The sequence below is a fragment of the Vulpes vulpes genome, chromosome X (assembly GCF_048418805.1).
Source record: "Vulpes vulpes isolate BD-2025 chromosome X, VulVul3, whole genome shotgun sequence".
In the NCBI taxonomy this organism is placed as follows: Eukaryota; Metazoa; Chordata; class Mammalia; order Carnivora; family Canidae; genus Vulpes; species Vulpes vulpes.
Window position 1 is genome coordinate 36,005,721 of NC_132796.1, and position 14,542 is coordinate 36,020,262.

Sequence of the window (14,542 nt, forward strand, 5' to 3'; positions counted from 1 at the left end):
AAGAAATGGTGATTTTTTAAAAAATCTTTGTTTTAGAGACAGAGAAAGAGAGAGTGCGTGTGCACATATGCGTGCATGAGTGGGAGGAAGGGGGAGAGAGGGAGAGGAAGAGAATCTCAAGCAGACTCCCTGCTAAGCGCAGAGTTGGATGTGGACTCAACCTCACAACCTTGAGATCATGACCTGAGCCAAAATCAAGAGTCAGATGCTCAACCAACTGAGCCATCCAGGCACCCCTGGCATGGAGTTTTAAAGTATTCCCTTTTCAACAGAATAAACACTTATTCTTCCAAAGCCTAATTCTTTAGTGTTCTTGATAACAAAGAAATTTCTTGCTTTCCCTTTTGAATCACTGACAGAAAGCTCTGAAAGCTGGAGAAGAGGCAGACTAGGGAGGGAATCTCAGGACTTGAGGGGTGATCTTTGGTGATATCACTGGGATTTTAATTTTTTTCACCTTCTAACATATCCTTGCCTGGATGTGAGAGCAGCCCACAACCTGGAAACTCCATGGACAAGGAACACAGAAAAATGAGCCCCAAGAAAAGACTAATCTCTTTAGCCAAGGACTGAGAAGAGGTGGCTCTGTAGGACAGAACACTTTTGACTGCATGCACCCTACTCCAGGGGGACACCATGAAAGAATCCGACTTCCTCCCCCTCAGAGTGCTTTCCACTTTCCCAGCCCTGCCTGATGCAAAGAGCAGCAAGGAGGTGGCGCTGTACTCCCTGGAGAGTAGGGGAAGGATGACAGAGAAGAGAGCAGGGGAAGGGGGCGGGTGTCTTTCAATCTATGTATGAAGTACATGTGGCACATCTCCAATAAACCCATGTCTAAAACCAACCAGGATCAACATAGCAAGAGCTTTAAGATGGAACTATGGTATGGAATACCTCCCAGTTTTCAGATGAGCCTCTGAGTGGTGCACAAGCGGGGAAGACCAGATGAGTACTGCAAAGGCTTTGGAAATGAAATTGGCATTAGAACTACACCCCTAAAAGTAGGCCAGGACATGTATTCTGACTTTAATCAGGTTAGCTACCTACTAAAATAGAAGATTTAAATAAGAATCATAGTCTCATAATATAATGATACTAAAAATGTCCAGCATACTATCTAAAATTACTCTTCATACCAAGAAACAGGAAAATCTCAAACTAAATGAGAAAAGACAACCAACAGATATCAACACAAGAGAAGGCTCAGATGTTAGAATCATCCAACTGGGATTTTTTAAGCAGGTGCTATAAAAATGTTCCTAAAAGCAATTACGAATGGTTAAAAAAATGCTGACATTACCAAGTGCTGGCAAGGGCGGAGAGCAACTGGTTTTCTCAAACTCTGCTAGTGGGAAAGCAAAGTCATACAGCCACTCTGGAAAATGATTTGGCATTTTTTTTTATAAAGTTGAATATATACTTATCATATGACTTAGCAATCCCACTCACAGGTTTTTACTTTGGAGAAATGAAAATCTATATATAGATGTTCAGAGCAGCCTTATTTGTATTAGCCAAAAACTGGAAACAACTCAAATGCCCTTCAAAAGGTGGATGGATAAGTATTGTACATCCATACAGTGGAGTATTATTCAGTAATAAAGAGGAAAGGACTATTGATCTACACAACAACTTGGATGGATCCCAAAGGCATTATGCTGAGCAAAAAACCCTAATCTGTAAAGTAACAACTAATAACAAATCTGTATATTGGTCTCTGACCCTGGTTCCTGACACAGAGTCCTAAAACCCTTGTAAACATGGGTGCTAAGGAGAATCTTTTGTCCTAACATTTAGTCTTTGACTCCAGCTCCTGATGCAGAGCTCCTAAAACCCTTGTAATTTCCCAAGTCATAAGAGTATTAAGAGCATCTTGTGTTCTAATATTTGGTCTTAGACTTTAGTTCCTGACAGAGTTACTAAATCGCTTGGCATTTCCTGGCTGACTGCAGTATCTTTGTTTTAATGAGGTGATTCTGGGTGGGCTCCTGGATGGGGGCTAGTCACCAGAAAGACCAAGTCAGGATTATATAACCTTGGAATGTTCAGCCCCCCACCCCATTTTCTAGAGAGGGGAGAGGGGCTGGAAATAGAGTTAATGATCAATGCATGCCTACATGATGAAGCCTCTGTGAAATTTCCCAAAGTATGGGTTTGGAGAGCTTCTGGGTTGATGAACAGATGCACATGACCAGAGCATGGCATACCCCACCTTCCTTGGGAAAAAACTTCTGCACTTGAGACCCTTCTAACTTTACTCTATGTATCTCTTCATCTGTATCCTTTACCATATTCTTTATCATATAATAAACTGGTAAACCTAAGTGTTTCCCTCAGTTCTATGAACTGTTCTAGCAAATAATCAAATCTAAGGTTGGGGGTAGGTGGGTTATGGGAACCTCCAATTTGTAGCCAAGTCAGATAGTAGTTGTGGGTAACTGGGGACCTACTACTTGTGATTGGCATCTGAAGTGGGGGGACAGTCTCATGGGACCAAGCCTTTAAGCTGTGGGGTCTACATTAATTTCAGTTAGTATCAGAAATGAATTAAAATTTAGGACACCTAGCTGGTGTCAGAGAATTACTTGGTATGGGGAAAAAACCCAGACACACCTGGTGCCAGAAGTGCTGTTGAGTATGGTAGTTGTGTGAGAGGAAAAGGGAAACACAAGGGAGACTGAGTTTCTCCTAAACAGTTACATATTATATAAAACTCTCAAAAGGATAAGAATTATAGTGATGGAGAATGGATCAGTAGTTATTAGGGGAGGATGTGATTATTAAGGAGTAGCATGAGAGGTGGCAGGAGACTTCTATATCCTAATTATGGTCAAGCTTATATACTTCCATACATGTGATAAAATTTCCTAGAAACACACACACACACACACACACACACACACACACACACACACACACACACAGGTAAAACTCGAATAAGGCCTGCAGTTTACTTAAGTGTTCCAATGTCAATTTCCTAGTTATGGTTATATAGGATGTTATTAACAAGGGGAAGAACGGCAAAGTGTACATGGCAATTTTGTACTGTTTTTGCCATTTCTTTTTAAATTTTTTTTCAAATATTTAATTTTATTTCTTTAAAAGATTTTATTTTTAAGTAATCTCTACACCCAACGTGGGGCTTGAATGCACAATCCCCAAGATCAAGTGTTTGCATGCTCTACCGACTGAGCCAGCCAGGCGCCCCTGTTTTTGCCACTTCTATGTGAGTCTAAAAGTCTTTCAAAATAAAAAGTTTAGAAGAAAATCACTTCCACTCTACCTGTTTAACCCTCCCGTGGGCTTCCTGATTCCAAATAACTTGAATCACTCAGTGAGCCTCATCAGTTTTCCTTCCTTAAAATCCCTTAGTCTGAATATTTCTTTTCCACTTCCACCTTTACTCCCTGGGTCCAGGACCCCTTCACCTCCTGACTCCCATGGCTTTGCTACTGGCTCTCTTTGCCTCCAGCACTTGTATCCTTCCCAGACAACCCACCTGCACATGGTGTCCAAAGGAATTATATGAGCTTGCTGTTTGCACTGTAATGTCCCTCAAAAGCTTGCAGTAGCTTTTTACCATCTACACCCTATGTACTCAACTTAGCATTCTGAACTATATGTATTCTTCCCTCAACCCAGAATTTCCAGTCAGTCCTTCAAAGAGCTGACGTTTATATTATACTAGTTTGCTTCTTACCTCCATACCCACATGCCATGAACACTTTGTGATGCTTTGCCTGTGCTTCCTGGACTTCCCTGGAGCCCTCATTGGAGCTCCAGATGACAGTGATCTCTCTTGTACCTCACTGGTCTTCCTGAGCCCATACTTCTGTACTCATGTGATGCATCTCCCCTATGACTTCTTTGAGCTTGTCTTTCCATGTGTTTATGTTGTATTAGTATCATCTGAAAATCTGTTTTGCAGCCAGACTATGCTTGTCTCTCTCTGGCATGACTGATTTTTCCAAAATTCAAATTGACTAGCTTGATGGAAACACCCTTTTCATATTTTATTATAGTCAATGTACTTTATGGTCTACATAGTAAGGCTACAAAGGATGTGAAAAGAGCACAGTCGTCTACAAGGAAAGTACAATTATTTGGGATGCCTGGGTGGCTCAGTGGTTAAGCATCTGCCTTCTGGCTCAGGGAGTGATCCTGGAGTCCCTGGATCGAGTCTCACAACGGGCTCCCTGCATGGAGCCTGCTTCTCCCTCTGCCTATGTCTCTGCCTCTTTCTCTGTGTCTCTCATGAATAAATAAATAAAATCTTAAAAAAAAGAAAGCACAATTTTAGTTGGTCTTATTTTTGCTGGAATGAATATTCATAGCAAACATCACTGATTTAGATAAAGGCGTTAAATACAGTATAATTTAACAATCATAAGACATTCAGGTATTACTTGCGCTATTTACTCAAATTCTTTTCTGATATAAAATGACTGAATAGGACATCTTCTTGTGGTTTTACCAAAGAAATAATTCTTTTTTTTTTTTTTTTTTGACACACAGTCATGGTATTATGACTTTGGGCACTCTTTACTACAAAGACTTTCCTCATCTTATTTCTTTACTTAGCAGTTATGCAGGAGTTTTTCATATATAAACTTAGCTTAAATGTAGTCTTTACTAAATTAACACCAACTATATCCAGAGCAATGAGTTACAAGTATGCACGGACAAGTATCTAATGTAAGAAGCCTGTTTGCATCAACTAGAGAACATCATCATGGAATTCTTCCATCTCCAGATGGCAGTGAAGGTAAATTGTAATTCAGATATGGTGCAAGATTCTGAGCTCAAACAGCTTTCTGGAACTTTTTCATTTAAGTTACTGACATTTTTGTCTATTGTCTTTCTGGTGCAGAACTCCATTATGTATTAAGCTCAGATATTTAGAACAAGAACTACAATCACTGCAGGGAGAAGGGTTTTCAAAAATAAATGTTAGTCAAGATAAGCATGATAATGAGAGCCAAATTTTCTAAAGGATCTAATAAATGACTAATATGGCTTCCATTTTCATTGTTCTCTGGCATTTAAACTAGCTTCTAATGAACAAAAGATCCCCATAATGGAGAAACTAAGGCAAAGGAGAAAATAGGAGTCTTCCCTACACTGGTCATTTCTGGAAAAAAAAATACTAAGAACATATCTAAGAACTGGTTTACCTACTTTATTCTGGGGGAAATCAGGAATAACTAGAACTGAATTATTTCAAGTCAAGAAAATCAGAACTGCATATCAGAGAGTTGAATGCAGATTTGATAAGTAATATTCTTTTTTCTTAAAGATTTATTTTCTTAAAGAGAGTGGGAGGGCAGAGGAACAGGGAGAGAGAGTCTTGAGTAGACTCCATGCTGAGTGATGTGGCAGTCGGTCTCACAACTCTGAGACCAGTACCTGAGCTGAAACCAAGAATCGGACACTTAACCTACTGTGCCACCCAAGCACCCCGATAAGTCATGTTCTTAAGGGAGACTCAGGATCCGCTGGAATCTCAAAATTGTTCTCTAATATCATCATCCATGTCATTGACAGTAAAATACATTATTAATATACATCTTAATATTTTATTGTTTTTGCATAATTTCTAGGGAAGTAGCAGGGTGTAATATAATGAACATTCACTTGTTCATTCATTAAATAATAACTAATATTTATTGAGTACCTAATATATGCCAGATACTTTCTAGAGTGCTAGACAGAAGTGAACTAACGACCCCAAATTCCCACTCTTCTGCAGCTGATATTTTTATAGGGGGAGAAATAGGCTACAAACAAGTAAAATATAGGTATGTCTTATGGTGACAAATGCTATGGAGAAAACTAAGGCAGGGAAGGGGGACAAGGAATACTGGCAGTAGGGGGCATTCCTTCTCCCTAATTTTAAATTGAGTAGACAGGAAAGATCTTACTAAGAGGCTGATAGCTAAGCAACGATCTGAAGGTGGTAAAGGAAGAAGCCATGACTGTTATCTGGGGAACAGTGTTCTAGGGAACAGGCATGACTAAGAGAGCTACTGAAGCCAGAATGTGCCTGCTGTTTGAGGAACCACAACAATGCCAGTATGTGGGGAACAGAGGAAGAAGAGAGGAGTAGGGGATGAAATCAGAGAGGTTTTAGGGGGTGAGATGGTATATTGGGTTAAGAAAGAATAACTCTGGGGAGAGGCCTGCTCTGAAGATATAAATTCAGGACTCATCAGAGTACAAATTGCACTTAAGACCATTAAAACTATATCTAAGGTCTCTAAGGGCCAGGGTGGAGACAGAGAAAAAGAGGAGCAAGGATGGAGGCCTGTGGCACTCCAATGTGAAGAGATGTGTGGGGGAGGTGAATAGAAATCAACACAATCTGAGAAGGTGCAGCCAAAAAGGTACAAGGGAAACCAGGAGAGTCAAGTGTCCTGAAGCCAAGGGAGTACAGTGTTTCAGAAGGACAGGGTCAAATGGTACTAAGATGCCAAAAGGGAGAAGGCTGGAGATTTAATCTTAGTAATGTGAAGGTCATTAATGACTTGATGAGAGTGCTAGTGGAGCTGGTAGGACTACAACCCTGACCAGACTGGGTTCAAGAACAAGAGATGGAAAGAACTGAATAAAGTGGGTACAGTCAACTTAGTGCTGTCAAGGGGAGCAGAAGTTGGAGGGGGTTGTAGGGTTAGGAGGTGTGTGTATGTATAAGAAAAATAAACTGTAGCTTACTAGATTCAACACAGCCAAAAACAACAACAACAACAACAACAACAAAAACAAACACAGCCAGAAAAGTGACAATGCAGGAAAGGAGATATTGCTGGAGTGATATCCTTGAGTAAGTAGAAGACAGAGGATTTCGAGTGCAAAGGAAAGCGTTGTGAAGACTCAATTAAAATCCTGGTTCCACTACTGACAGCTTCTTTGACTTGGAGTGAGCTTCTCAACCTCTCTAAGCCTTTGTTTTCTCCTCTACAGTGAGAATTCCCTGGAATTACTGAACTGTAGAATGTCTTAATCAAATAGTGCTGTTTCATTGATGTCCCAACTTACAATTTTCCTAAGTACTCATTCGCAAGATGGTACAGAGAAAAAATTTTAAAAATCTAGTTTCTTGGGATCCCTGGGTGGTTCAGCAGTTTAGCATCTGCCTTCAGCCCAGGGCATGATCCTGGGGACCCGGGATCGAGTCCCACGTCAGGCTCCCTACATGGAGCCTGCTTCTCCCTCTGCCTGTGTCTCTGCCTCTCTGTTTCTCTCTGTGTCTCTCATGAATAAATAAATAAATCTTAAAAAAAAATCTAGCTTCTTCCTAAAACAATAAATCCATATTTAGTATCTACTGCAAATAAAAATGTTATGAACCATACACCCAAAGTAAAGATCATAACTTTCTGTCACAAACACAGTAATGCTTCACTTGTTCTTGCTGTACATCTTTGAAACGTGTTGGTGGAGAACAAACATGCCTTCCTCCCTGATATGTTCTGCCTTAATCTGTCTCTGCTCCCTCTGATGGCTGAATGCCACTAGAATGGTATATTCTCTACTCTGATATTTACATGCTGTCCAGAAACCGCAAACAAGATGAACAAAACTAAAAAAAAAAGTCCTCAGAAGAAAGGTGGGGAGAGTTGCTCTCTAGAGTAATACATTCCTATTACTGGAAGCATTCACACAAAGTGTAGATGGCCACCTATGGGCTCATGTACCTTAAGCCATGGGTGATTCAGTGCTTCATAGACAGTGATCCTTTCAGCTGGATCCAGCATCAGCATGCGACGGACTAGGTCTTTGGCACTTTCAGAGATATGGCTCCACTGCCTTGGATTCATCTAAAGACAAGGAGAGCAAAGTTCCACAGTTATCGTCTAGTGAGAAGTTAACATTCACTATGCTATTTCATTATGCATAAAGTTCTCAGATCAAAGAACAGAAACCTGATTCTAAAGGCTTGCTTTCTAAGGAAGAGGACAAAGGCAAGTCTTTGGTGGCCTTTGCTCTATATATGAGATTTTGCATCAGTAAATATCCCTTACATATGTTCTTGTTATCATATAAGTTATACTATTTTAAATAACTGAAGAATAGAATGCTCATGACTATAGTTTCTACCTTAGCTAAAGAGACTAGATACTTTGCTCTAGAAAGGGCTAAAATAAAAATTTTAAGGAATTTTAAAAACATTTTCTTTTTTAAAATTGGAATACACAGTAATTACAAAATTATGCAAAGTTCTTAGTAGGATATTTGGCCACTCAGTATCAATTTCAGTATTTAAGAAAAAATATACTGTTAACATAGGCCCTATGTAATAACCAATTCACTTGTGTATGGTCTTCATTGAAGTTACTCTTATTCCTCTTGTAGAGATGAGACAACTAAGCCACAAGGTCAACTGACTAAAGTCAAACAAATGAACAAAAACTATGAGTTGTTCAAAAGACACAAGAGTAGTCAGAAAGTGGATCTGGGAGGAAAAGAGCAAGATGGTTCCTGGGAAAAAGGTATGTCTGAGACCAGGAAGCAGAAAAAGGGATGGGATGCTTAAGGCTTACAGTTGGGAAGGCAAGTGGGGACAGGAAGAGAGAGACCAGTAGAGTCTCATTTCTTATTTACTACCAAGAAGCTGACTGATTGGGTGAATTTATGTGAGTTGCCTGGTGTCAGGAGCTAGCGATGCCATGGTTTGAAACAGAGGGGACGTAGGTCATCTTCTAAGAGTGAAAGCTAGAACATAAAGTCCATAACAATTTAAAGCCAAATAAAATCACAACTTGCATCACAATACACAGGAGTCATTGTAGTTTGGTCAAGGGTTAGCACTAGACACTTCGCTCTGGCTATGGTGAGGGTCTATACTTGTAGATGGAGAGTGAAAAACATTCCTTGTTCTTTTTCTAATCGGCAGAATGCCAAACAATAGTCACTTCTTCTCAGATCTCTTAACTAAAGTGAGGGCCATACTGCTGTCATCTTATGGAAATTGTCATCAATTGGTCAGTTTGAAATAATGTAGGTGATTAGATGAGGCCTAGTCTTCTTCCCTCTTCCCCATCCTGGAGCTGATGTGTTCTATAAAGTCAAAATGATCTGTCCTCGGGGAAAGGGCTTGACAGGTCATCTGAAAGTGCTCATAAGATTTCTGAAGTGAGTAGAGGTTGAGAAGTTTATGTCCCCATCCTGTTTATGAGGGAGTCCAATTCAGGGTTTTTCTCTTCCTTTGGTTGAGAAGAGTAGCTGAAGTTAATCTGGGAGGTTGAGTTCCTAAGGGGAACAAAACAGGACTATAGAACAGTCTCACTTATTTGAATACTAAAGCCATAGGCACCTCGACTCCTGTTGTGGAGTTATCAATTGGCTACTGGTAACAATGACAGAAGATGGTACTGCAGCTTTTACATACTTTGGGAAATATGTTTCTGTCTTTTATTAAAAAAGTTAATCATTTGGTAGTATGTGGGATACACAGATAACAACCAGATTGGCTCTATGTTGCTAAGTATTGAATCTGGGGGTTCACTGTACTGTGATCTCTACTACTTTTGTTTGTTTGGAATTTTCAGTAACAACGAATGTAAAAAAAAAAAAAAAAAACAAACGCTGACAGAATCACAGCACAGTCTCTGTGTGTGTATACATACATACATACACACGCACACATGCATACACACACACACACACACACACACACACGTATGAAAGGCCCACCAAGTTTATCACTCATGTTAGAGATGGATCTATTCTTCAAACAAAGCTGCTGAGAACCTGGGGCTTTTGTATATTAAAAAAAAAAAAAGCCATGAATATAAGCAAGAGGTGAGGTTAGCCAAGTAAATGAGTAAATAAGTTATTAACTCAAAAGCTTCAAAGCTCTAGGTAGAGAAATTATGATATCACTGTCATGTCCATCTGACTTACTATGATACTAAGAATGGAGTTTTAAAAATAATTTTTGGCATGTGTGAATGGTCCAAATTTCTTACAAGCAAACAAACAAACAAAAAAAACCTATTCAATGCTTTAAAAATAGAGAAAATCAAATACCAGAGGCTGTTGGAATGAAGCACATTGCCTTGGAAACCAGGAAGTTAGCAACTGAACTAACACAAAGGAAGAATTCTATTATTAGCAAATGCTTATAGCTCCAAAAGGCAGGTGGGAGATTTTATTATGCGGTATCTATGTCACAAGTTGCTATGAGGATAAAATGAGTTAATAGGAGTGCTTAGCATGGTTCTTGGCACATAGTAAGTGCTATGTATGAGGTAGCTATCATTACTGCTAGTATTATTATTATGCTGGTGCACTGCTCATTGTGTTTGTTTTCCTATGTTAAGTATCTGTGATTTCACTTGGCCAAATTCGGCCAGAAAGCCCATGGCCATGCGCTTCTCATAGCCGCTCACAATTTCCAGGGATTGAAGGGGGAGGACTACTTAAGAAACTTAAGAAGTTTCCTCAGACATTTAGTTATCTTGGAAGAACTGACTTTATTCCCCAGTGGCCAAATGACCCTAAGAGAAGCAGAAAAACCTATACTTCAAACATCTTTCTCTGTTAACAGTTTTGGCATATATTTTAACCCAACTAAAAGAAGAGGTGAACCTGCAGGCCCTTATAAGCTGGTGATGCATGAGGCTAAAAATGAAACGCATAACTCATTCTCACCTGCTCACCTTTACAAGCTTCACTTCTGGTTTCAAAGGACAAGGCTATAACCCTAAAGCTACTTCATGTTTCATTTCTTTTTCCCTCCCTTTTTCTTGAAGTCCCATATAAAATTATAACGTTACTGAGAAAATGAAAAGGAAACTTAAGAGGCCTCACATTTTTGGAGTCTGGTATTATCCAAACCTGTGTGTTTGGTTTTTATTGTTGCCGGGCATGGCTGAAAATGAAACAGTTGAATTAGAAAGTACGGGTTACAGTAATATGTGGTGGAAAAAGTACTTCTCCAACACAAGCTGCGCTGACAAGCTGGTATCCAGGCACACATTCCCCCATACTTCCCATCTGCAGCATTTGATTCTATTGGCCACATGTGATGGTTTAAGGCCATGGAGTGTATGTAAGAGCTGGGGGTAGTAAGACCAATGGAAGCCTATTTAATTCCAAGCATTCCTTAGGTCTTTTTTAGATAGCCATTCACAATGTCTGTGATAAATTTTTAATTTTTTAATAATAAAAGGAATAATATGCTAATCACAGGTCTGTGAATAGTCTATGTGGTTTCCAATCCATGTTATAGCCAAAGATTACCATGAATGTTTAAGTCACACCAAAATGGCTCTAAACCGTATTATGCGATGCAGTTGTGATCCTGGCATTTTGGTTTATCCTGGAATGTAAATGGCAAGTTTTTCAGCTGTGCTAGCTGACAACATAAAAGGAATAACATGTGTGGTAATGCAAAACAAATAAAGGCAGGTACTAAACATAAAATAAGGAATTAATCACTGGGATGAAATTTCCATTTTCACTTTACAAATTAAGCAAGAAGCTTTAAAAATGAAGCCCTTTCCTCAAATTACACAAAGAAAGGCCAAAGAAGTTTTATTTTCCAGCCTAACCTGAACAGGTTAGGAGAATGGATACTTTTAAATCTGAGCTCACATCTGTTGTGAATACCTCACCCAGGGTAAAAGGAAAGGTCAAATTCTATCACAATAAATCCCAAGGGTCATTCCAAATTCTTTCCCTGAACTAGAATTTTATTTGAAATAAGCAAGGCACTAAGAAAACAATTTCTTTGACCCAGCTAAATGGGCAAATTTTGCTAGAACATGTCTGTGGTAAAAGCACTGGCTTTGTGACTCTGGGGGCCAAGACTCCCAAACTGTTGACTTGCATGTACGGGATACTGTATCAAAGAGGACAAGGGTGCTGTTTTGTTGCCTGAATATGGGGTTAGGTTCCAAACATGTGGGACAGACTTTGGCTGTAGCCCAGAGGGTGGGGCAGGGTCATGGTTGTTTTAGAGCCAGTCTCCTCTCTTCTACCTGGGTGATAGTGCAGCTGACAGTAATTCAAAAATCTACTTGAGGCTTATACTGTCTAATGAGGCTAAGGGATCAATGGTGTCAGCAAAGAACTTTTCCCTAACTGGGTAACCCACATGACAATCAGGAAGCCCAGGGAGTCACTTCACATTTTTCAGAATAATTTAATCTCAATGGAAAAATAAAACAATCATAATATATTACCTTATATTTTCCTTTAATAATGCCTTCAAACAATCTTTCCTTGGTTCCGTAAAAAGGCAAGCAACCACTTAGCAGGATAAAAAGTATCACGCCACAACCCCAGACATCTACTGGTTTTCCATAAGGCTCTCTTTTGACGACTTCTGGGGCCATAAAATGAGGTGTTCCAACACGTCCTACATTGAAAACAGCAACATCAAGGAAAAATGTTTACATAAAATGGGCTTTTTTTTCCTCATCTGAAAACTAAAAATAGAACAATAACAGTCTGAAGGAAAAGTTTAACAATATAAATATTCTCTTACCACCTCTCCCTCTCCCATAAAATCAAGGGGAAAAAAGGCAGAAGGAAAAAAAATTAATCACCTCTTGAAAATATTGACCCCAGGATAGGTACTTTATCTTTTTTTAAAAGATTTTATTTATTTTTTAAGATTTTATTTATTCATGAGAGACAGAAAGAGAGAGAGCGAGAGAGAGAGAGAGAGAGAGAGAGAGAGAAGAGAATGACCTGAGCTGAAGGTGGATGCTCAATCGTTGAGCCACCCAGGTGCCCCAAAAGATTTTATTTTTAAGTCATCTCTACACTCAACATGGACCTTGAACTCACAACTCTGAGATCAGGAGTTGCATGCTCCACCATTGAGCCAGCTGAATGTTAACATTTGGTGAGAACAGATATAGTATATACCCTATATAGGATATATAGTTTTCTCCCACCTCCTACCCATCAAAACTAGTTTTCAGGAAGGAGTCTGAGAGCAGTTACTAGCATGCTGATCAGCTTTAACTCAGTATCCCTAAGGGAGTCTTTTCTTCCACAGAATGAAAGGCTGTGCCCTGTAAGGAAATTACTGCAGAAGGGGCACTGCCCATCAGATGTGGCAGCTCTTCTTGTGTGCATGCCCAGCCTTCTCCTCCTTTCCTCCCTCCTTCCCCTTGGCCTTTCTCTTTCATCGTACCGAGTCCAAGGTAGTTTTTTTTTTTTTTTAACTTTGCAGACTGCATACTACTTTATCTAAAGCTCAGGACTGTGGTTTAGAGTTTTTAAAAAAAGACCTTAAAGATCTTCTAACCAGCTAGAGAAAATACACCATGAAGTCCAGTTAATGACTGTCAAAACTCGGGATGGCAAAGGATAAAGCAGCTCTTAGCTTGTGTGCTGGGGATGTTCCTTTGCTGTGGATCATTGCGGTTCCCCTCTGCTTCCCAGTGGAAGAGGTTGACTTTGGGGTTTAGAGAATGAAAAATATTTGCATTTAAAATGTGCAACAGGGCAGCCCGGTTGGCTCAGCGATTTAGCGCCTCCTTCAGCCCAGGGCCTGATCCTGGAGACCCGGGATCGAGTCCCACATCAGGCTCTCTGCATGGAGCCTGCTTCTCCCTCTGCCTGTGTCTCTGCCTCTCTCTCGCTCTCTGTGTCTCTCATGAATAAATAAAATGTTTTAAAAAAATGTGCACCAGTACAGCTGTACTGGTTAGAAGGGAAGACTTTTATTCCACATTTCCCAATTTTGCTTCCTCTGGTAATATGCAGAAGCTCAAACAATGAGAGCTAAGCCTCATATCACACTTCATTAACAGCCTTGGACTGAGCAGGGCCACTGAAGAATTTGCCTTGTGCAGATGGCAGGAGCTGAGAAAAGCAGGGCAAGAGATCAAGGTACCATCAGGGTGTGGGGACCATGGCATCAGTAAGGTACCTCCTTATAGTTGGGATGAAATTTTGAAACCCAGCTTGACTCCTTATCACTTCCTACACAAGAAAGGGCTGAACGGCTCAAAATCGAGGCTCTTTTCATTTATCTGGATCGAAGATACCCCATTCTGGACAATTAGTGTTCATCCTTAAGGAACATACATGTCTTTTAGTTCAAGAATTTGTTCACAGATGATGGGGGAAAGAATATGCAGGAATGAGCTTTTTAGAGTATTTTGTACAAATCAGTAAGATATGAAGGCCTAGGTTAACTGTGAACATACACCAACCTTCCCGGACTCCTTGTTTGTGATTGCTTAACTTTTCCTTTTCTGTGGTCACTTGATTTTTATGACTTCGACTTCCTGTTCTTAGAATTTTGTGGTCAATTACCAAACCAAATTAAATGTCACTCGGTATGACATACTTTAGATACACATTTCAATATTTAAATGTTAGATTTTGGGGGATAATATAATAAAACCTCATTACCTAGAACCTCAGGTAAGGAGTTGTTTTCAACAGCTAGGACCTAAATCTTTACACACCCAAAGTTTTTTACTTTAACAATTTTGGATGGTTATCTTTCTACAGTTTTCTGACTTCTTTCACACAAGATGCTACACACAATGTAACCTTTTCTTGATGACTCAAT

The 14,542-nt window shown here is 39.7% G+C and overlaps 1 protein-coding gene across 21 annotated transcripts in view; it reads right to left on the minus strand.

Annotated features, from left to right (window-relative positions):
* Window positions 1-14,542, minus strand: part of CASK (calcium/calmodulin dependent serine protein kinase) — a 351,423-nt gene that overhangs the window by 119,467 nt on the left and 217,414 nt on the right. For all 21 annotated transcript variants that reach the window (XM_072743849.1, XM_072743848.1, XM_072743845.1 and 18 more), the window contains exons 7-8: window positions 12,189-12,364; window positions 7,695-7,817 (exon numbers count right to left, since the gene is read on the minus strand). In XM_072743849.1, the coding sequence (XP_072599950.1) occupies window positions 7,695-7,817; window positions 12,189-12,364 (299 nt within the window). The remainder of the gene's footprint in view (window positions 1-7,694; window positions 7,818-12,188; window positions 12,365-14,542) is intronic.